This window comes from Andrena cerasifolii, chromosome 16 (genome assembly GCF_050908995.1).
Source record: "Andrena cerasifolii isolate SP2316 chromosome 16, iyAndCera1_principal, whole genome shotgun sequence".
Classification (NCBI taxonomy): Eukaryota; Metazoa; Arthropoda; class Insecta; order Hymenoptera; family Andrenidae; genus Andrena; species Andrena cerasifolii.
The window spans coordinates 9,481,931-9,506,261 of record NC_135133.1 but is presented as its reverse complement, the minus strand read 5'-3'; the positions used below and the strand labels follow the sequence as shown (position 1 = coordinate 9,506,261).

The window sequence follows — 24,331 nt, the reverse complement described above, 5'->3', positions numbered from 1 at the left end:
CTGAAAATCCGATTCCGAATAGCAGCCAGCCAGCGACAATACGCTTCGCGGTATTACGCCCTCTTTTCCCATCGATCGATAAATGGAACGATTACTCGCGACGGGGGGGTAGCAGGGTGAATTCGGTTTGCCATACCCCAGCGCACCCCCAAAGTAGTTTTCCGCTTCCTTTCGATCGGGGACGAGGAAGACAGGCTGCGTTCTACTCGACACGAGTGAACCGAGTGTCTCTCGTTCCCTGATATAAATTATGCTCGCACAGCCGCTTTGGTAATTAGTTTTTGAGAGCCGGTGGAAAACGAACGAAATGGAGTTCATAAAATCGACAGAGCCGCGCCGCACCCCGACCGGCCTCCGCGTCCCGGTTGATTTTACGATAATCGTCGCGAATGCAACCCTTGATAACGATATAATTTATTCGGGAACGGGGTAATCAGCGTCGCAGCGCGGCAACATAACGTTTACCAGCAAAATCCATAAACTGGCGTACATGGCCCGCCCTTGTTCCCCGGGATTATCCCCGGAAGTGCTCCGAATATCGTTTATTAAATAATATGAGAGCCGAGTTCCTGGATCAACGACTGGTAAATCACACCTGCAAACAAGGCGCCTCCGGACTAATTAACGCCCCCGCCACCGCTTTCCTATCCGCGCATTACTGTTTGACTGCTGGTCGAACCAGGCGTTGTGCATCGAGTCCCTGTAATGAATTCCGCCGATGGGCAACGGACAGGTGTCGGGGCAGGCCGTCGCGATTATTGGCGCGAATAAAATCGCGTTGGAATGTGGCTTCGGAACCTCCAGTGCGTCCCTTTACTTCGTCCAGCTGCGTTTCCATAGAATTTCCAAGGATACAGTGAGGTGCTTTCCTTTTAATACTTTCATTTCTTATCGCAGCTAAGGTATCAATGTAAGGGGTCACGCTCTCGTAAGATACCGAGTTCGGTGTTTTAAAAAATATCTAATTTACGTAATCAACCGCGTTACCAAACCGGTTCCAATTATTTCGAATAGCGTAGGGGTTGAAAACGCATGCACTCCGACGGTCCAGAAGATGTTCCCAGTACAAGCAAACGGAGGAGCTGGAAATTCCTTGAAAGGGAAGGCACGATTCCTACAGGGGCGAACAACAGGCAGCAGAAGGGTGGGACGGGAAGAGAAGAGGGGTGGTCGCGATAAATTTATCGAGTTCACATATTGAATCTGTAAAGGCAGGTCGTACGAGGAATAACGGAGGGGAAGGTCCGAGCGTGGCTGGGCACCGGAATTTCGTCCCCTCTAATCTCGTATATACGGTGGCAATAAAGTGTCGCTCCGACGAAGGACAGGCCCTGGGCGCCCTTTCCGCCGCGTTGACACGAGAAACACGACCCCCTGAATCCGTAATCCAGCCGGAAGATGGACGATAACGCGACCCCCGCCGCCTTCTCTCCACGATCGGAATCGGACTCACGGAATTTTATTCCGCGAGGAATTTAGGGGCTCCTTATCCGCTCCGTGCGATTTACCCTCTCCTCTCCCCCCCCTGCCGTTCGCCTTGCGCGTGTACTGTCGGTGCAAACGGATTTCGACGCCCCCTCGACTTCCTTTTCACTTCCGACCTACGTACGGCACTTCGGTAGCGAGGAGAAATGCTTGGAGAAAGCTGTTTAGCGTGGGTAATGCGGAGAAGCTGCGAGGTTTGTGGGATTTTTGGGAGACAGCTGGGTTAGCATGCTGTGTTTCAATATTTTCTTGCCAATGCCAACGTGAAATATGAAAATATGAAAAGTGCAGTTCTATGCACCAAGGAATGATAAACATTTAGCAAAAGACATCGTTAAAATCCGTACATTAATTGCTGAAAATAATTATGAAATAGGCCGCCTTTTCGACCGGCACGGTAGATTGGACCCTTAATAGAAACAACCCCCCAGGAACCTACCACAGGTCAGCCAAAAAGACTGAGCACATCTCCACAGAAACGAGTCTACAACCCCTCCGCAACGTAACTTAAACCCCTGATATATCCAAAGTAACCGCAGCGAGTAACTCAAAATAACCCAAACCCCCTCCGCCCTTGAAGCAGGAAGAATGGAAGTGATCCAGCCGGTCGAAACGACAGCAACGACGCGTGCGGAGCAATTTGGCCGGCCGTTTCCACCGGAAGTATGCCCCCTCTCCCTTACCGTTAGATTAAATCCGTAGCCAGGGGCGGCTATTAAATTACCCTGGCCGAAATTAACGATACACTCCGGTTTAAGTGTATTTTAATTAATCCAAGCGTAATAAAGGTGCCGCGAGCCGCGACCGCGCCAGCTTCCTCCACATATTTTTCAACCCCTACTCCCCCTTCTGAACCACCCCTCCAAGGACCGCGAGGTTAATGCGGCCCGGACGAAACTCAAGGCGCCGTTTAATTAGCCCCGGACTATAATAAAACACCGTATAATGCCTTTCCATTCGTACGCGGTAATCGGTCGCGGAATTGGCCCGCCACTTAGGAATAATCTGAGCGAAAGCTCCCGCGGTAACTGAGATTTTAACGGCTCCGGCGCTTGCTCAAATTCCAACAAAATAGTGGCTCGAATCGCCTTCGACGGCGATGCGCTCTTCCCGGGGCTAGAGCTCTGGTGATCCAGGGGATTGTGGCAGGTGGATTAGGGAGTTTAGAAGGCGCGATGGACGAATATGTCGGAACACGTGGAAAGGAAACGAAGGAAGTATTTGTGGAAGTCTGTAGGCACGAAAACTTCGGACACTTTAGGTAGACGGGATATAGCGGAGTGAACGATGCAAGTGTTTATAGAAATTTAACGGCGACTCGGCTCGACTTGACGCGACTATGCCCGCTGACTGTAGCTCAGAGGAGCTCGGCCAAAGGGGGAACAGCGGCAATGGACCACAACAGACGACTATGGCACTCGCTCGGATGCTGACAGTCCAGAAATGAAATCCACCGTGGCCAGCGTCAGTTTCAGACACTGTCGGCTGTGAAATTGACGAGCTGGGGAGGTTTACAGTCGCGCACAATAGGAACGGGGGAATAAAGAGCTAGATACGTAGCAGTGTTTCTGGATTTCGGGGGAGGCAAGGGTGAAGGGACGCCTCGCGAGCTGAGGGAACGTCGGTGTTCTTAATAAATCACGGGAACGGGGGGAATCGACGCGGCCGACGTTTTCAAGCGCGAGGCGTCGACGATAAATTATCCACCGGCCGCGGCGAGCCGGGCACCGACCGATCTCGCTGGAACAATCTGCGCGTCAGAACGATAATCCTTGCTCCGCTCGCGGACGCCCGCGTAAATAATGAAGCGCACCCGCGCGCGTACCTTTCCTCGTTACGCCCTGCCCTTCGCTGTCCGGCAGCCCCCAGGAAATCCGCGCCGCGCGCCCCGGAGCCAGGACAGTTTAAATAAAATCCAGAGAGGCGAGCGCGCGCGGTAACTGGTTTCGAATGGAAATCGATTACGACGGAAAATTGGCGGATGAGCGCGGACAATCGGCTGGTAACTCGATTTCCAGCCCGGAGAAAATTGAAACGTCTTGAATGTAAATTTTCGGGGAGGCTTGATTGCCCCGCGCTCATAAGCCGGGGGCTCGTCGAGGGCGGATTGCGAGAAATTGCACGGCGACGGGATTTTGGATCGGAAAGAATTGTAAATAAAAGGAAGTGTTCCGGGGAACTCGGGGAGTGGAACGGTAAAGGTTACGAGGCCCTGCGAGCAGGAGGGAAAGGGAGGGTAGATAAAGAGCGCGCGTAGCCAAAGGGGGCAGAGTCGTAAAAACGAAGCGCGGACTATCGGCCAGTTGCCACAGAAATATGAAGGCAATCGAGGGCACGGCGCATCCCATATTTTAAGTGCACCGAACAGACTGTGATACTCGTGTTCTCTGGCGACGATTAAATTACATTATCAATCCCCCCGGAATTACCGTGCACGTTGCGTATCCAAGAGCTCCGCGGAGCTCGACAGCGCACGGAGAGCCCACGACCCACAAAGATACCGGGCGAAATTGTCCGATAGGAGAGAGGGACGGTTGCGCACGGTACCGAAAAAAAGGGCGCCTCGTACGTCACTCGTTATCGTTAGTTTTAGGAGGCCGTGCAAAATCGGAGCCTCGCCAAGAAGCTGCTCCACGCTAGTTTGCGTTCGAGCGGAACGAGTGCCACGGCTACCGAGCGATACGCTTGGGAATTGCTCGCTGCTACAGGAGGATTCACGGAATGGGGACCAGTCGCGAGGTTTTTAAAGCACTTCATTTTTAGACCGGCTGTCTTCTGACTTTTTAAATAATTTAAAGTTTAAAGATAGTATTTATACGCCATGCTGGACTGTGGTTATTATGTTGGTGGCTCTGGTGCACTCTGGGAGGATCAATCGCTATCTTATGTCTGCTATCGCTCACAGTTTCAACTCTCCTTTGATCAATACCGTGTCTCCGAAACTTCCGACGATACCGAGGAACGTTTCAGGGGAATGTCGAGTGATTCTTGTAGGTGGGTGTGGCTCGGAGTTGGACTTGTTTAAAAATTTTGGAACACTGAAATTGAAATATGTGGAAAAGTGATGGGTTCCCGATAGACGTGAGAAAGTTAGTCGCGACGCGAGTGGCTCGCGTCACGTGGATCGGCCTGTACCATCGGGCGCAGCCAGAGATGTGTAGAAGGTACATGGGAAATGGGAAAAGTCCACGTGCACCGGGAAACTGGGTTATCGGGGGATTTGAACAGGAATTTTCTGACGCCGTTTCTCCGCGCTTGTTCGATAATCTTCGATCCATTTTACATTTATATTATCGTGGATCCTTCCATAGGACTGAGCGATAAATCTTGATCGGGGGTATCGCGGAATTCCCTCAAGTTAGATCGATTCTGCGAGAAAAAAAAGGACGCCGCTCTTGTTCCCCTACTAACTTCCGTAAAAATCTTCCCCATCAATCGTAAAATCAAATCTTCGATCCCGCTGATCCTACCCTCCATAATACAGAAACGAAAGCTCTGGTCTCCAAGGCGAATTAACAAGCCACCCCTTCGACGAACCAAACATCTGAAAGTCAATGGTTCAGGATCGAAAGAAACCCTTAAACCAAGTCGATAAAAATCCCCAAATCTGCGGAGTTGAATCTTCTGACTTCGCAAGCTACAGGTTGGCAAGCCCTGACCTCGAGAATTCTCAATCTCCAGATCTAAAAGTGAAAACCGCTCCTGCGGCAAGAGACAGGATAAGAACGAACCGAAGAGCTCCAAACACGAGCTACCCCTTCGGAATTAATTACAAAACTGGTCCGCGGGAGCGGACAAGAACGAAAGAGAAACGCCAGCAGCGGCCTCGCTGATTCAGCGAGGAAAACTCGAAGCCGAACGACGGATGGCGCGTGCTGGCGAAGATGAGAGCGAATTTACGAGCGTGGGCGATTAATAATTAGAACGTACGTATGCAGGGGCACGCTCGTACGTACAGATTGGAATGGGAACGCGAAAGTGTTGGCCCTTAACTCGCGTTCCCTTAATCCCAGCGGCGCAATGCATCACGGCTGAGCTTAGATCCACGCGTGTTTCCGCGTTGCCGCGCGGGAGCAACGCCGACGAACCTCCCGACACGACGCCTGCTCGTCCTCGCCAAAGGACGGGTGAGAGGGGACGTAGGCGTTTCGAGCATCAAGTATTTCGCGGCGGGGCTTCTGCCGTTATTAATTCGCCCGCGGCACAGTCGCGGGGAATTGTTATTTTACTGCCGGGCATAAAGATTAGGCGAAATTAGCCGGGATGATTTACCACCGCGGGCAGATCTTTTCCGTCGTGCCGCGAAGATAGAGGGCCGATTAGATGGCGGATACCGGCGGGTCGTTCCGCAGCGGAGCCTGCGAAATCTGCGGTCGTTAAGGTGTCTCAGAAGCTTAATTTCAGTCACTCTGCTGCGAGCCGACGTTTAAAAGATATCCCGGGAGGAGCACTTGAACGGGGAAGCTTTAGTGGTTGGTTGTGTTGGGCGACTCTTTTCTCAGCTCGATGTCAAGGGACAATGTTAAGGTCTAATTTCGTGCTGGTTCAGTGTCCGTGGCGCCAATAGTCTCTCTGTTTCAGTGTCGGTAACTGAATAATAAATGCGAACTGCTCCATTCGAAAACAGGGGAACGATGTTTTTTACTACTGAGACTGATGACACTGGACTGTTAAGAAAGTGGTACGTTTTAGACTTTCAGACTTCAAAAAGTCTTCAAAAGTTCTATTTTGTCATTAATTCGTGAAATTAGCTCGCGACTATTTCCATTATTTACGTTTAGTATCGTCACTGAGATTTTTGTCTATTCGTAGAAAAGTCTCGTGCAAAACCTCGCGATACCTTCGCGACTCCGGCTCAAGCTCGGCCCCTGGGCGGCCGCCACCCGCTCGACGCCAGTGTCCCGCGTGCATCTTCCTCTGTAACAAGGCTCTCGGTGGTCCCGCGCGCTCGGCTGATCGCTGGGTCGCGTTCACAATGGGCTCTTGTACTTGAACGCGCCAGTGGTAGAGGCTCGCGCTGTGACAGACACAGGGCAAGTCACGGCGAAACTGCCAGAGAACCTCTGCGCCGGTCACCGAAATAGTAACGAGCAGCTCGCGATACAGGCAAACTAGTTGCGGTCCGAGGGATATTGGATGCAAAATAGTCGCGATGGGAATAGCGTCGGACGCAAAGTGGTCGGTGCGGTTCAAACAGTCCTTCCAGGAAGTAGTTACAGTCCTGTAATGCTGGACACGGTGTAAGCGGCACCGTGGATGGAATAATCGCGGTTTCAGCGATACTGAACGCGAAGTAACTGTGACTTAATCCCCGAGGGGGGGATGGGGCGGTGAATAGTGGTGTATCGCGAAGCGAGGGGTTCTTCGAAGTTCCAGGGGGTTGGAGTGGTACCAGAATCTGTGTTGAGATTTATATAGGACAGAAGTGGCATTGAAGAAATTCAGAAAATCCCAGTTAGCGAGAGTAGAGAGTTTGGAACGAGGGGAAGATGAGTGTGCAAGTAGGTACGTTTGAAATGACACGGGGCACCAATAGCCGCGCAGTAGTAGCGATCAATATAGGCGCCGACTGAAGATTACCAAGTCTGCAAATACTACTTGATGTCACGTGGAAGAAGCCTATATTCTACTCGACCCGGAATCAAAGTGATACAAGCGCTAGCCAACCCACAAACATCAATACCAAATCCCACAAACTGCAAGTAGTAGTTTCCCTGCTACTATATAGTCAGACGTGCTCCTTCGCCGCGTGTGATCACCTTCAATTTCACACCGGCCCTACCAATAATTTTCAATTTCCCCTTCTAACCCTCCCCCGCCACCTGCAAGCCCGCGTCCACCATAAAACTGCCCCTAAAAATTCTCTCGCCCAGAAACATGCTCGCGATTCACTTCGCGCTCGTTTGCTTCTCAACCACGTCCTCTTAACGTTTCCCAAAACCTCTACGATCCTAGAGAAGGCGGGCCTGACGCTGTATTACGTTGGCTCTCATTAAACGCCACTTACCAAACTTCAGCTAAGCCTCGGCGTCGAAAGTTAAACGAGCGAAACAGGAACGCCCCGGCTTACAAGCTCACACGCGTACGTAGCGACTGCATATGCTGCACAACGGATGCGCCGGCGGAATCACGACCGCCGTGGCTCGTTTTAAGTCGATTTCCAGAGGAGCGTAGGATCGCTGCGTTTACGGGCAACCGACACACCCATGCTCCGCTGCGTGGCACTGAATTGCAGTTTCAAACGGCTCCGTATCAAAACTACACGGTACAGTAATACACGTGCAATGTAGGACGCATCAGAATAGTGCACAGCAAACAGTGCACATACAATGTAGAACACATGCGATTTACAGTGCACGTACAGTTTAGGACACATGCGATTTAGAACACATACCATTTAAGAGACATGCGACTTTGGACACATCAGGATAGTGCGCAGCAAGATTTTACACACAAGATAGTACACGGAAAATAGTGCACGTACAATTTAGAACACATGCGATTTAGAACACATGTAAGTTTTATTTTTTTAGTAACTGTTCCCAGAATCTCTCCACTTTTTTGAAAAAGGCATTTATTAGTTGAAGACTTAACGAATCGAATGGTATTTTTTTTTCAAGCCGGACCGTGGGTGGGAACGACATCAAATCGTGATTTAAAACTTTGTCATCGATTACTGTTAAGTTTATTAACAATAAACAAAACACTCTATATACGTTTCGAGAAAGCATTCCTTCAGCTTTAAAATGAACTCAAGACGGTGGCATTATCTTTAAAAATGACCGAGATATTACAGTTTAAGTTATGACGCGTCAGCAGATTTTGTTTGAATTTTCGAAACTGTAATTTTGAGGTGAAACTAAATTTTTCACCTATTCGTTTTGGCGTGGAATAGCTCGAACGAGCTGTGAAAACAGTCGACGGCGACGAGAAGATGGTTGTGCATGAAATCTTGCTGCGCGCTATCCTGATGTGCACTAAAAAAATGTGCGTTAAACTGCATGTGTTCTAAATCGCATGTGTCCTAAATTGAATGTGTCCTAAATCGCACGTGTTCTACATTGTATGCGCACTGTTTGCTGTGCATTATTCCGATGCGTCCTACATTGCAAGTGTATTATCGTACCGTGTCGTTTTGATATGGGGCCTTTGAAACGCAGCGAACTCCACGCGAACTTTGCCTCGTACGTCCAGCCTGCCCTCGTCAGGGGCCATTCCACCATTTTCTCACGAGCGTGGGGTTGTTTTCAAACGAGCAATTGCTCGATGGATTCGAAGACGAAGTGGTAATGAGAGAGCAACTAAATATCTAGTGGGTAGAGATGCTTCTCTAAGCGGAGAATTTAATTCTTAATTACTGCTTGTTCACGCGCTGGATGAAGCTCGCACTTCCAAAACCTCCGTGCGGTTTTTGATCTTCGAAGCTGACGAACTGCTCGCCCCGGAATCCCACGAATTGGGGCGCGGAGTAATTATCATCGGCCGCCGGAGAAGCAATCCGGATCGTCGGGCGACAGAGACAGTTGGAATATTCGAATGGCTCCTTGTATAATCGAAGCGCCCGCGATCTCGCGAAATTCCGCCCCGCGAAATTGCCTCGATAAACGCGGCGATCTTCGGCTCGGGGAAATTGACGAATCCCCGCAGGAAATTGGCCGTGACATCTTGTTGCTATTCGGGAATAATTCATGAGCTCGTGCGCGACGTTCTTGGAGCAGTTGCTGGGGAAAGATGAGCCACGTCTCCCCCGGATCCCTCGGCTTCTCACTCATCCAATCACTTTACCATCACGCGCAATACCTCCCCTACCAGTCAGCCATTCATTAACTTTTCACTCATCCTCTCTCAAACCATTGTCGTCGAATAAAAAGCTTGTCGCCGCTGCACAATAGATGCTCGCGAAAAATTGGCTTTCTTGTTGAAGAATCGTTGGATCCATGGATCCGTCAACTGTCCCTCCATCATCGCCGGGGCGCTTTTAATTACGCAACAGCTGGCCACGGAGCGCAGAGAGGCTCGCGGTAACGCCGGGCTCGCTTTGTCCTGCCGCCACCAAACGGCACCGCGAAATCGAGAATTCGCTTTGCGCAGCATTGTAAATTCTCGTCTCGAGTCATTAAATCCGCTCGACCACGGTAGCCTTCGATCCCGCGCTCGCCCTTATTTACCCGTCGCTCCGCGGCAGCCTCGCTCCCGCCCCTGCCCACCCTTCCTCTCCATTTACGCGCAAATTGCTCGCGGTTTTAATTTTTGCACTTACCAGGCACCGATGGGGAATGAAAAGGCCTCGGCGCTATCTTTCCCCGCCGGTGAATCGAGTTAACCCCTCGGACGCGGGTGGGGGTGGGGCGCTGCGATAAATTTTCGGTTGTTTACGGCCCAATTAGTCGGTTATTTACGCGCCGGAGTGCACGGTTACGCGCCAGCGAGCGTACGCTTCATAATGGAGCGGCCCGTTTCGCGTCTCCTCGTAATTCGCGATCGTAAACGAGTGGAATCAAAGGCTCGTTATCCTCCCCTGTACCTGTTACGACGCGCGAGAAGCTTCCTCGCGTTAAGAACAGGGGACACGAGGAGATCCGACCTTCGTTTTCACCCTCGGGGCGACCTCCATCGTTCCTAATTCTCGCGGCGACGAACGTTTGAATTGAAACGCACTTGAAACAGTGAGGCGACAGCGCGCGGAAGGAACTTCGCCATACAAGACGGGGCAAATGCTTCCGCGAGGGTGCTCGGGGCTTTAAAAGAAAGTTAATAGAACGCGTTCGCGGGTGGTATACGAGATCACCGACAGTTTCGCCGCGGTATGACGGTGTTCACTCTCGTCCGGGGCTTGTCTGCCGTTGTCGAGCATCCCCCGTCGGATGAACAGTCCTAATGTACCTTCCATTAGGTCCGTTACGCCATCAAGCAGTTGAACGACGCCCGTTTCGGTCGATACGACGCGTGGAAACGCGTTTCCCGTCGGATAATGGCGAGCGCCGATGGAGCAACCGCGAGCGGGGGCGACGCGCTTTTAAGTAGTAAAGTTTGGCAATTGTCGGACGCGGCTGTTATCGAGCCGCCGTTCAGGCCGCGAAAACGGCTGGCGTCGCTTTCCTGTCGAATCTGCGCCTCTTTCAGAGGGAGGACGCATCCGATGCTTTTAGTGTAAAACGGGGTGCGGATGGAGATATAGGGACAATAGAGGAGGCTAGAAGAAATGGCGAAGCCGCGGTGACGAGGAGATCCTTTAAAATTGATATTTCTGTAATAATACCACGCTTCGGGTGTCACACCACCGTCACTAATCTATTCGGAAGCATTCCCTCGTTCATTCTGATAGACCGTAGGATATTATCGTGCCTGTTTGCGCTCGGAAGTTTCTACCGTCCATAATGGACACGAATGCGCGAGTCTGAAAGGGGAACGGAATTAGAAGCGGCATGCGAAATGGAAATAACAAGAAAGAGGAATCACCGGAGGGTCGCGACGATCCGCGCCGCTCCGTATTAATTGCTCGTTAACTCGCTGCGTCTTTCCGCGGGATCGAGACGGACTAATTGTCGAATAGCCAGACGCCCCTGCCAAGAACGATCGCCCCGAGGTTCCCGCCGACGTGGGATCGGCGGTCGCGGGATGACTCGCCGCCCTGTTTCCATTTCCAAGCGAAAAGAACGGGCAGGGTCCCCGCACACCGAATTCATTAGCGCGTCCCAGATTGTTTTCCTCGATGTTAACTTCCTAATTTCGCGCCGAGCATCGTTCCAGCTACTCCGGGGGGGATGGAGCCCCATCCGCGAACTAATCGACTGTCCCTTATCGACGAAGTAATTCCGCTCGAAAACACGCGACGAGCGTCAAATGGAGCGGAATCGCGACAATGTCGATCGATTTCGCTCGATTCCCGCGGAGGCTCGAGAACGAGAGACAAGGGGGTGGTCGATGACGAGCGTTTGAAAATAATTCTTCGAACAACAAATGCTGCGATTGGGACAGCGGGGTTGAGGGAGAGGGGGGACAGGCTGTGTAGCGTATTTTGAACTTTAATTAAGACGTAATTGACTCCCCGAGAGGTTTAATTCAAGGTGGAAGCTTTAGATGGTCTGTGAAAGTTATAGTCTCGTCAATTATTCGTCAGCTCGGATCAATCGAGGTCGGCTTATCGAGGCGATTATCCGACGGTCAGTCTTTTTCGTTAATCGAAAGATCCGCGGAGGGTAAATAATGCTGATGGAGAGAATTAAGGGTTGTTGAATGCAGGGGTGGTTTGAGAGAAATGCTGCGCAAAATTCTTTGAAACGGAAAGGTCCTCCAGTTCGAGACTGCAATGCTTCATTTAATATTTAAACCCTGGCTCTGCGTTCCCCAAGCAACTGTTAGCAGTCTTTCTTCATCAAACCCTTGATTTTTCTTCTCCTTTACCCATTCCCCTTGTCTGCTTCGTATTTATTTCCCATATCCGTCGCGGATATCTTCTTTGATCTTCCCCAGTCTCGATCCTCTTTCTTCCCTCGGAGTGCTCCCTTTCAATCATCTTCTCTCTCCGACGTACAACCCCGTTGCCTTTTCCTCCGCCTCTTCCTCCGCCCTCAGGAATCTCCACTCCTCCCTTCTCAGCAAACATCGTCTCAGACGGCAACTAAATTCCTCAAAGCCCTCTCTTCTGCGGTGAAATCGGCATCCTCCTCGCCCCCGAAGCCCGACACCTCGAAACTTCGCCACTTCCTGTGTTCTCGATCCACCTCGCCACCCCTTCTTCGCCTCTTCTTCCACCGCAGCCCTATCATTGTGATTGAACGTGCATTTACGATCAAATATCCAGAGGCTGTGCAACACGTTGCACCGATTGCCATGTCGGAGGTATTCGGACGCGTTGCCGGGCGAATACCGAGCTCCTCGATGAATTTAAATGCTGGTGAACTACTAGGAGGAGTAGATCTTGCTTAGGGGTGAGATTTCAGAGCGATTCGGTTCTTCTTTTTTAATTCAGACGGGTCTTCAGATGAGATTTGAAGATGATAAGGGAGAACACCACTGTGACGGCCGGAAATGTAAGCCATTTTTAAGAATTTTTTTTAAGAATAATTTACAGTTTTCATAGAAAATTTTTATTACCTACCTTTAGTACGCTGTCTTAAGGACTATATAAAAAAAATAATTAGAAAAACATCCATAAATTTTAATATATATTAATTAATCTTCTAGACACCCCCACGCGAGCTGGTCGAATGTGTAACTATGGAACAGCAGGTCCGAAATCAAATTTCATTTTTTTTTTATAAACTACATGAGTGTAGTTTCCGTTGTACGTACCGATTTTCGAAACAAATTATTTTTGTAAAAATGGTGCGCTTTAGAAGAAAAGTTTAAAAAATCCGCAAATAAGGTGGACAGTTTTTCGAGCATATTTCAAAAAATTTGTTTTCGATCGAAGAATCCGTACGTACAACGGAAACTACACTCATATAGTATATAAAAAAAAATGGAATTTGATTTCGGACCTGCTGTTCCATAGTTACACATTCGAACAGCTCGGGGGAGAGGGGTCTAGATGATTAATGAATATATTATAATTTATGGATATTTTTCTATTTATTTTTTATTTGCATAGTCTCTTAAGACAGCGTACTAAAGGTAGGTAATACAAATTTTCTATGAAAACTGTAAATTATTCCTGAAAAAATTCTTAGATATGGCTTACTTTTCCGGCCGTCACAGTGGTGTTCCCCTTTAAAGACAAGGTTCCCACGAGTAGCTTTTATTATTTTACTTTGCGGAGGTGCTGCGTCCCCGAACCACCCCTTGATCACGCATAAACTACCCGCTGTGTAAAGCCTTCCATCTTAGAACTCAGCTAAAATTGAAGCCACTTAGAGCTCGATCCTTTGCACACCGCGAAAGGAAACCACGACTCACGCAACCACCAAGGCGTATCGGTCCCATCGAAGCCTCTGAAGGTATAAGTCACTTGAAAAGAGGGCCCACCCCGTTCACAGGGCGTCTTCGATACCCCAGGAATCAATTATGCGGCGGGGATCATAGCTAGCCACGATTAATCGCCTTGCCCGTCTTTTTCTTTCCCGAATGGGGGATGAAATATCGAAGCAGCCCGGCTGGACCGAGCAAAGGGGAGTGCCTTTCTCCGAAAGGGAGAGAACAGGTGCTCTTTCACAACCCCCTTAGAGAGGGTTGGCCCACTACGTCCACCGCTGGCTATTAATTAGAACGCGAGCCGGGCTATCCGTTCTCAAACAGATCGTCCCGTTTCATTCGCGATCTTCGACGTTCAACCTTTCCCCTTGTCCCTCTGCCACCCCCGAGGCACCCATCCGCCCGCTATCTTCTCGTATACCGAACTGAGAAGCGTCCAAAAGGAATTTGTGGACGGACGCATCAGCGATGCTAAGTGAACCGCAACCAAAACGTGGGGGATCAAGAATCTATCTCCTGCGCGGAACAAAGGGTGCAGGGGGTGTGGAATATTCGTTTCACGAATTTCGTGGAGTAAAACTGAAGAATCAATGGACCGAGAGGGACTCGTCCGCGACATCCCCCAACGAATCAAGCATGTAAAGGTTTTCACCCTATATTTGTTAGCAACGCTCCGCCGAGCCCCCCTGAAAGGGCACCCCCTTGTCGTCGCGAGGAGTCGTCACCGACGGTGCGACGCCTTATCGACGACTGTCGTTGGCATCGCGACGCTGTCGGCGCGGATTTCCCCGTGTCGCGAGAGGCGCTCGTGAAATCGAGCGAAAGCGAGTCTCTCCTCCCCCGTCCGTCTGCGCCCCCCCCCTCGTCACCTAGACGCAATCTAGGACGAGGGTAGCAGGGTGGAATCGAGGGAAAAGAGAGAAATATATTAAGACGGGCTCGCGGGGAAGAGAACGAGGGTTTAATGACGTTTGCGTCGTCGCTGGAACCGTGGAGACGAGGGGGTGGTTCTTCCTGGAGGTGGAGGTTATCGGGGGACGAAGAATCGAGGTTCCTCTGCTCGAGGCTCTCCCGCGGCTAGGAAACCCGCGCTCGCAAGCTCCGCCGATTTCCTCCTCGATAATAACGAGGAACGCTGTCGAGATTGCTGGAAACGAAGCCAATTGAAAGTGTCTCGAGGGGTTTCCTCGACACCCTCTATTTTGGGGGATCTTTGTTTCGCTAGGCGAGGTTTGCTGTGAAATCAGGCTTCCTAGGAATCCCGTGCGATTCTTGTTTGTGGTTTACAATGGAACTGAAATATTGCTGCCTGAAATATTTCCGTCGCTATCCAGCCCCAAACTTGTTCAACTGTTCTTCCTCTCGTCAATCGATCCCTCTGTTCCGAAGACAGAGGGAGAACCTGCCTGTCGAATGGGGGAGGTGCAGAATCAGCGGCGCGGCGTTGAAGAGGCAGAAGGGTAGAAAGCACAAGCCTCGCGCGGTGCCTCGAGTTCGCCAATCGACGCTGACGGTATTTATTCAACGCCGAGGCGCGTCGATCACCTCGCTAACAAGCCTCGTACTAAACTGCTCTTTCAACCCTTCCGTCGCGTCCCAGCTAGCCCGCGGAGGTGAACATAGGGAGGGAGATCCGTGGCCGCGAAACTGAGACACTCCGTGTAACAAGGGGAAGTAGTGTAGCGATGACTCTGTAAATTCGAGTGCATCCAATAAGCACCCTTGCAAATTCTTCAGACGCCAAGCGCGCGTGCATCTCGAATCTCTCCGCCATTGCAGGAAAATTCGACCGTGAAATAATCTCAACAATACCTCAACACACAACCGTCCAAAAATCTTCAAACTTTTTCTTAGAAATCGTAGACGAAAGGAGAACCACTTGTTCTATTGTAACTAGTGTCCCTTCACGAGAATTCTATAATATCTTATTTCTCATTTCTCGAGAAAACAGTAATGTTTCGCCTTGCTCACATTTTGTATTAGATAAATAAATTTATCAATTATATTTAATATCTGTTTTTTCATTTACACAAGTTTTGTTAGGCTCGACTAAATTTAGACATATATTATCAACATTATTACAAACATATAAATTTTGCAATATTGATTTAATTTCTTGAAAATTCTCGATAACTCTCGAGAAATATAATCTGATTTCTCATCTCTCGAGATGCGAAAAATATCGAGAAATCGGGAACACTAACTGTAACGTCTTGACTTGGAACTTGTATATATACGAACGAGACTGGAACTAAGGACTTGCGAGAAAGAGTTAGAAAGATTAGCCCTCTAGTGGCGCTGGCGGACACTAACCAGCGCGATCCCATGGTGGGGACGTCGCGCTATAATTCTATTCGGCACAGAATAATCAAGAGAAATATGCCTGCGAAAGAGTTCACCGCGACGAGGATTCGCGATTGAAACAGCGGGCGTTGTAGGCCGATGGACGTGGAAACGATCAGTTACACGGATCCTCGTAATAGTTGCAATACGCGTGAAATATTAATCGGCGGGGCGCGAATCCGCATCCTCTTTTGAATAAATAAATCATCGGCTGTAATTCGTCGAGTGCGCAGGGATTTTCCAGCGCGACACGGTCGCTTTTTATTGATATTCCGTGTCCAGGAAACGCTTTCAGTAGCATTGTCCTTTTTGTCCCCGGGATAAACGTCACCGGAGCAGCCTTCGATAATAATTTTTTTTATCGCGCCACCCACCGCCGAGCGGATTCACAACGAAAATATTAGCGATTTTAACTGCACAGTTCGCGCGAACGCGACGTGCAAACAACGACTGCTGGGAAACGTTCCGACGCGAGTCACGCGCGCGCACCAATCGTTGCCGTTGCGCGCGGTGTTACAACTACCCTCTGCACGCGACCCAGAATTGTTCGACAAAAAGTCAAGCCCTGGGTAAATCATTAGGAAAAACGCCGGGGGAACAGTGATCACGTATGTAATTATGTAATTCTGCCGAAATATTTCCACTAAACTTTGCACGTTACGTTCCAATTTTTGGGTATCTTGTTGCGCGTAAATGCAATCGGACTTTGAGGGACAGAATCGCGGGTGGAAGCTTCAAATTGTCGCTCCATCTCGATATTTCATTTCATTATTGATGAATATTTTATTTACCCAGGGACGTCGCGAGCGTCCCTGGATGAAGTTTCTCAATTAAACCAGAGAGGGTGGGAGGCAGCAGGAACCGCCCCCGTTCTAATAGAACACCCTTGCCCGCGAAACGTACCGAAAAATAGTTGCCAAATGAATACTGGATCGCTGTAATTATTTTTTAACAGAGTCCCATGGAAGCTTCTCTTGTAATTCAATTCGAATGGTAGACGGTTTCCGCTCTTCATCTTTCAATGCCACCAGCCACTGGTAGCTGTTTCAAATATCGAATATGATTACTACCGGCGGAGCGCAAAGTGGAGGTCCCCCCGTGCAACGTGAGCCTGCGACGGTCGCTTAAAGCGGGCCAGAATTAGCGATTAGCGAGCGTCGCGTCCCCTGCGCTAAGTAGATCCCAGCCTTGCCCCCTAACTTTCTTTAAGCGAGTGCAAATGAAGTTTCGAAGAAACTCGACGCCGGGAAAAAGACTCGGCTCCAGCCGGGGAGCGTCAGCTTGCTTCCGTGAGACACTCGGCCGTGTCTATGGGCAAAGAGCAAACTGCCATCGCGTCCCAACTTCCCCGGAGGTATGCATATTACTTGGGCAAATTTTGTTAACCCTTTAAAACGCCGCGTCACGGAACATCGGTTATAAGGATAGCGCGAGGGCGGGCCGCCTAGCTTCCCGGGGCATCGACGGTGAAAAACATCAGCTGCACTCGGACGCTCGGGCCACTTTGTCGCGGCCGCGTGTCACCTTAACCGGCGCGGTGTGAATTTCCCCATTTTCTTTATCGAGATTCAGAGGGGACGTTGGCTCGTTAGTTTCCGCCCTCTTACGTACGGCCAGCCTTCCAATTTCCCTGAATTATTCTCCGAGGGACTGGATCGGCATCGGGATACCGGGAGTTTTATTTCTGTTATCGAAGCCGCTAGAAATCTCTAAAAGCTTCCGTCCATCTACCCATCTACCCAGCCTCATTAATTTGGAGGGAAAACGATCGTATCTCCCTTAACGACACCGTAAATCTCTGATACCCCCGAATGCCTCCATCGCACGCAAACAATTTCCGTCAAACTTCCCTGCCGAGTAGAACACAAAAAGGGGGACGAAAGTGCATCGAAAATCATCGATTTTTCTGTTCGATCTCGAACAATTCGATGCAATTCTCGCGGATGCTTGAATACAGCTCGAGTTCCCAAGGAAGATGAAAGAGGAAGGCTAGAAGGGTGGAGAAATTCGACATGGCTGCCTTGATTTCTTCGGCGAAATTTCCCTGGAATTTGCTGAGAAAGCTCCAGGTTGGCTCGCGAAAGCTTCCACGGAGTTTCCTTATCCGTATCGCGCAGCGTTTCCAACCTTGCCGCCGGTTCGACCGGGCGTTCGCGGTTTCCCGATCGGTGGTATTGTGCGCGCGTTGTATCGCGAGCCTTTCTACGGTCCCCCGGCGCCGAACACTCTCAATTCGAGCTGATTGAATCGACTGATCGACCCCGCGCCCTCAACGAACCATATTCATCGCGATTCACGCGGTTCTCGCCCGACCATTATTCCGTTTCATTATTATCGCCGGCGTGTTACCGTAACGCGGTAGAGTGTAGGGATCGAGGGTGTGCTTTCAGGCTTGCGAGTGGAAAAGCTCGCGATCTGGGCTGGGCGCAGTCGACCACCGCGCTTGGAAACGATCGAAGGATTCTGTTCGCCTTCGCTCGAGGGGGGAAGGTAACGAAGATAAAGGGGAAGTCCCGACGAGGAAGCGAAGAATTTACCTCCGTTACGTTTATTTGCTATTGTCCCTCGCAAAAGGTAAAGACACATTTATAGCAGCGGTTTCGCCAATAACGCGTCGCGCTTGAAAAGCTCCGCGCGCGCCCCGCACAGGCAGAGGAGTAGCGTAAAATTGGACGGGCGCCAGGCGAAAGAAAATCTGCAGCGCGAAGGGTTAATTGCCTCAATTTTCCTGGAGCTCGGGGAGGGCAAGTTGGAGGAGCGAGACGCTTTTCACGGCCTCTTCTTTCGCGAAACAAAAATGTTACTTCTTCCACTATGAGAATTAATTACTCGGGGCTGCTCCGTTGAATGCTATCAAAGACGCTGTCCCGCGATATGAATCGTTTCAATCCGAGATCCTGGCCATCGAACAAAGTTGCCAGGGGGACTGGTACGACTTAACGTCTCAAAAGAACTTCGCCGGAGCGGCGACGTAAAATTTTTATCGATCCTTAACGAGCCCTTTGTCTCCGGGGCTGGGAGCAGTCGCGGGGGCGAGGCTTCTTTCAGGCCGCCGGATCTTTGTCCGCGTTTAAGCTTTCGATTCTACGCGAATAATTAGAGAGTGGACCATATTCCCTGCATTATCTTCGCTGACTTCACAGAGCATGCCTGTCCAAAGGGCGTTTGTGGAAATTTAGTAACATTGGACGTTGAGACTCCGAGGGAGTTTCAATTGTTTCGATGCAAAGGGATGTAGACAGGCTCGATATTCGGTGGGAAGACCGCCGTCGATTTTGTTAAGGGACAAATTGCCCTTTGTTGTTTGCGCTCGCGGTCACAATAGTCGACAGCAATGTCAGACGAAACGGCGCTCTCCGCGAGCCGAGACAGAGCTTAATGGAGCACTGTCCGACGCACAGTTTTTCGACGGAACGAGGGGATATAAAAATCGAAACGCGGCGGTCGCGACCGCAGACTCGAAAGGGGGTGATTAAACGGTCCGGTCTGTCGCAAAGGAAGCGGAAACGAGGCGATATATCGATCCCTTTCGCAGCGAGAATCAGCGAGGGAATGGACGGAGGACTGGGAGTAGGACTGAAGCAGAGAAACTGATTAAATGAGTCACCCTAAACCGAGCCTCGCAAGAGCGCAGTAAGAATATTACGAGGAGGGAACGCTATACCCGGCAGAAAAACAAGAAAACAACGCGAAGCATGAAACACGGAAATCCCATATCCAAAGCACACAAATAAAGTAAACAGAAGCGTTCGAGTAGAACCCCAGGAAGCTGAACAAGGATGGGAAAGGCGAGAGAAGAACGAGGGTGGAAATAAAAGGAAGGGAGGCAGCTAGGAATGTAAACCTTAAAGGAGGAAGCACCCTTTTCCCAGAGCGCGCTGGAGTGGGAATAAACGTGGATCCAGGGAAAAAGAAGGCACCTCCGCCAGCTAGAGGGTGGAGTGAACGAGAACGTAACCAGGGAGACCGGGAGGACACGGTGGCACGTGATGTAACCATCACGACGTAAACACGCACCGTTTTCAACGGAATGTCAATATTCGACAGTTCAATTAATCCCCGATGTATCATCCCCGCGGGGAGCCAGATGGGGGAGGCACCCCTACCAAGCCCCGTGCATTCCGAGCGTCGGCGAGAGCCGCCCGGGCGCAATACACGGTTACGTGGCCGTATCCGGTGCACGGAGCGCTCGCTCGATATTGTCTCCTCGCGAGCGCCACGGGTAAAATGCGCCTGACACTTATGAGGCCACATTTCTCGAAGGGAGCTCGCTTCTTCGCTCCGTGCCTCGCACTGCGCTTCTTATCCCTGTCCACTGGGGCCCGCCGGGGCGTTCTTGCCTGCGGACCGAGCCGGAATGCAACGGCCACGAAAAACACTGCCGATGCTTCTACCCCCTTCTGAGTAGACGACAATGGGAGCGCGGTTGCTTCTACTTCGATCCGTCTCGACGCGCCTCGGCTCTCTTAGGGGCGCCGGAACGTTAATCCGGGGTGCTTTTTGGGTTCTATGTAAAGCCGGGTCCAGAGCTGAATGCGTATACGCCGAGCAGGCTGAGCGCGCACGAATGACGCACGCGGAGGGGTCGAAAGTGACATTGTGTCTTTCTTCGCCAACTTCTGGGCTTAGAAGTCCACTCCGCAGTCGTGAAGATGCGGTGATTAGCTAAATAAACGACAGGTCAACCCTCCGAGTCATCCTGTTTACCAATACAGGGTGCTTCTCCAGCGAATTTTATGGGTTTCGACCCTCGAAACGGTTGGAATACCATTAAAAAGTCAGAAGTGTCCAAGAGTTCCGCATTTCTCATCAGATCTTTGCGAAAACGACGTCAATTGATTCCTTATGTTTCGCTGATGAAACTAACACCAAGAACGACGTAATTCGTTGTGAAAAATTGATTTATATCATTTCAAGCTAAATTCGTTAAAAATAGTCTCGTGTAATTTTTTAACACAACAGCGAGTTCAGGTCCGGACCCGGCTTAAGGGTACTAGGCAGTCGTTCCTGTCTAAAATTAAGCATTTCTGTTTCAATTAATTACAAAGAAACCAATTGAGACTGAGACTTGTTCTTTGGCATGAAGTTTATTAACATCATAAGTTTTAAAAAGCATGTTCGTTTAGTAAAAAGTATGCATTATATACGACGCTACAGATGGATCATTAAATAGGTCTTTTGAGAAAAAGTTTCTTTTGTTTTGCAGTGATAACTCAAAAACGAAGGTTCCAATCGATTCAAACAAATTCGAGCATCTTCACAAAATGTGTAGTTTCGGACCAGACCTAAATTAAAGTTAATGAAAACTCTTATTCTTTATGAAAATAAACTAAGACCTCACCTTTTGGGGCTTGGGGGATGGTAAAACCTCATCCATGGGGTCTCAATGGGGTTTCAGTTTATTTTCATAAAGAATAAGAGTTTTCATTAACTTTAATTTAGGTCTGGTCCGAAACTACACATTTTGTAAAGATCCTCGAGTTTGTTACGAATCGATTGGAACATCCGTTTCTGAGTTATCGCTGGAAAACAAAAGAAACATTTTTTAAAAAACCTTTTTAATGATCCATCTGTAGCGTAATATATAATGCATATTTTTCACTCCACAAACAATTTTTTTTAAAGCTTATGATGTTAATAAACTTCATGCCAAAGAACGAGTCTCAGTTTCAATTGGTTTCTTTGCAATTAATTGAAACAGAAATGCTTCGTTTTAGACAGGAACGACTGCCTAGTACCTTAAGAGCTGTTGCGTCTGACAAAGCATTCACCTGTACTACTGCGCTGCGTATAGTAGGTTTAGAAAGGCTGCGTGTTATTATCGTTTAATGATCTGTCGACAGAACGGACGTGCTAGCAGCGAGAGCAGCGAAGACGGAGCAGGGAGCAGCGCCAGCACCTCGCGAGGAGCTGGGAGCGGATTCGGCATGGGGGGTGGCTGCACGGGCGGTTGGCGGAGCGTTTTCGGAGCGGTGTCCGGCCGGGAGCTGAGGCTCTACGAATGCGCGCCCTGGAGCCCCGAAGCCTGGGCTTCGCCCAGCATCACTTGCCCTCTCATCGCCACGAGGTCAGTGCGCGTTTTGAATAAAAAAAAATAAAAAAAACATTCCTTTCAGAAGTAACTGAATAGGGACGATCGGAAGTGGAATCGATATCGCTGTTTCGCGGGGATATTGTGCCGAAAGGAAAATACTTTCTACCTGCCGCGGGATTTGAAACGCCAGTCAATCCGCTGGAAATCAAGCGAGCCATTCACCGCGCTATCGTGCGCCGCGGATATCATCTCGTTTCTTTCGAGCGTTTCCACCGTGTAACTTCATCATTTTTCACCGAACGCTTCTGGCCGTCGCGATATTGCAGCTACACTACAGAGACCGATTTTTTCAATTTTCCAAGAATCTCCCCCGCGATACGTATGGGAAGAAACATGTACCAGCTTCTGAAAGTAGTGCGGTAAATAGAGACGAATGGTGCCTCCTCGGTCCGACCGAAGTAAGCTTGCGCTACTTATCACGATACTCCGCCGAGCCCCCCGCGTTCCCTCTCTTCCTCAACGACCCTCCTGGCTTCCGAATGCAATCCTCGAAGCCAGCAGCCTCGATTCGGCTGGGGCCACGTGGATGATCAGAATCGATAGGTCGCGAATCGAATCGATGCCGCGCTTTAGCGGTCCGCGCACGTAACGACCGTCCCAGGCATCCCGCAATACGAATACTCGGCGCTCACGTATAATAGTCTTAATTAAAATAGTGGTCTAACGAACACCGCTAACTGCGGTAATCCGACGTGCCTCATTGGTAATCCCCCGGCCGTGCCAGCGAACACGAATGCGTTACGTTGTCTAGCCCGGCTGCCACGATCGACTGGCTGGAACCGCGTGCACCCCGTTCCCAACCCCCGTAACCGTGATATCAGCCAGACGTTACGCGCCGCGACGTGACACCTTCTCCCCTGTCTGTCTAGCGAATATCACGGGGATGATCAACGCGTCTCATCTCCTCTAATTCTCGGCCACCCTCGTGGCACAGAGGAAAACTCGGTCCTCTTAAAGTAACTGGGACAAAGTCTGGCAACGTGTTTGGGAATCGGGGTGATTTATGGAGGGGTATGAATGGGATGCTGCGCGATGGAGAAGTTCTTCATTGTAGGTGAAAATGAATCGAACAGTGGCAAAATAGAGCGTGGGATGAAAAGTGATACATCAGACTTTGTGGTGACGATTGGAATTCCAAGTAGAATTGGGCGTATTTATGCAGAATGCTAGCAACCCTCAATGATCTGAAAGTGAGTTTTAAAATATTTGATAAAATATTTGTTTACTAAATGATAGATCTAATTAAAAGAAGTGACTTCTGTCTGGAAACATTTTTTCTATCTCTTACATTTCGCGAGTTATAACGCAAAATCGGAAAATAGCCGAAGTTTCGGGGGTTAATTTCACCCCCTTCGAGTGACTTTGGGCAGCAAAGAAAAATTGCGTTATAATCAGGAGGAAATCCCCTACATATTCACAAAGTTTCAGAATATTTTGAATTTTCTGGTTCGGGATCTTCCCTCGTTTGTAGTTGTAATAATTGTATAATGCGAAATAAAGATCACAGAATTATGGGATCCATACTGCATTTAACTAACTTTTTGTCATTCCGGGTGTCGGTGGCTTTCTGCGTAGCTGGGCCCAATTCTACTTAGAATTCCAATCGTTACCACAAAGGATACTAGAGCGTTCTTTAAGAAAGGGTTGGTTTTACAGACGCTTAATGAAACACTGTGTCTCCCTCTAAAGGAAAAATCGAGCTGCATTGCTCGCTTCCAGGGGCATGTAACTAGAGTTCAAGATTCGAGGTTGGAAAGAGAGGCTACCCGGCGTTGTAAGACAGAAACAGAGGGAAAGAGACACGAAAATGACCGCATTCCCTCGAATTGGATTTCACAGGGGGTGCTCGCGACCCGGAAAGTTAATGCAGCCTGGGCCAGGGGAGCTTCTAGACAGCTCGGGACTGTGGTTAATTCTACGGTGGTCTGGCTGCGCGAGAAACAAGGACGGCGAGGGACCAGCCGAGCCCCTTTCGAACTGCTCTCTGAAAGGATTTCTGAAAGGGTCCTCGACGAGCGTGTGCCTTTGCAAAACCAAAAGTCGCTTCTACTACCAATCTGGGAGGGATCAGTTTTTATTTAAATGTCCCACAGTATAACCCAACCCTATCCATAATAAACATGCACTATCTCAGTTTCGTTAATCAAGCACGATTATTTAAAAGAAGCACCAATGGGTCAGTACTGATTCCTCCTGCTCGTTGATTAATATCCGCGATAACCACTGTGGCAAATTATTCGCGAGCCGAGCGTTAAATAAATAAAAAGGCAAACACGCTAGATAGCCGATGAAAAATTAAAGCCCCGTCAACGGTCCCGTTCTGTCGCTGGAAATCGCTTAAAATTGGACGCGTAGCCAAATGTTTGCCCATTCAGCGCGCGAGCCGATAGTTGTACAGCTATTACCGCTGCACAGCCGCGATCCATTGCGAGTAATATTTAAAACTCGGCTCGAATAATATTTGCGTTAATGGTGGACGGTGAAACACCGGGGGCT

The 24,331-nt window shown here is 49.7% G+C and overlaps 1 protein-coding gene across 4 annotated transcripts in view; it reads left to right on the top strand.

Annotated features, from left to right (window-relative positions):
• Positions 1-24,331, top strand: part of Syn1 (Syntrophin-like 1) — a 298,277-nt gene that overhangs the window by 254,595 nt on the left and 19,351 nt on the right. For all 4 annotated transcript variants that reach the window (XM_076828704.1, XM_076828705.1, XM_076828702.1 and 1 more), the window contains one exon: positions 21,585-21,808. In XM_076828704.1, coding sequence (XP_076684819.1) covers positions 21,585-21,808 — 224 coding nt within the window. The remainder of the gene's footprint in view (positions 1-21,584; positions 21,809-24,331) is intronic.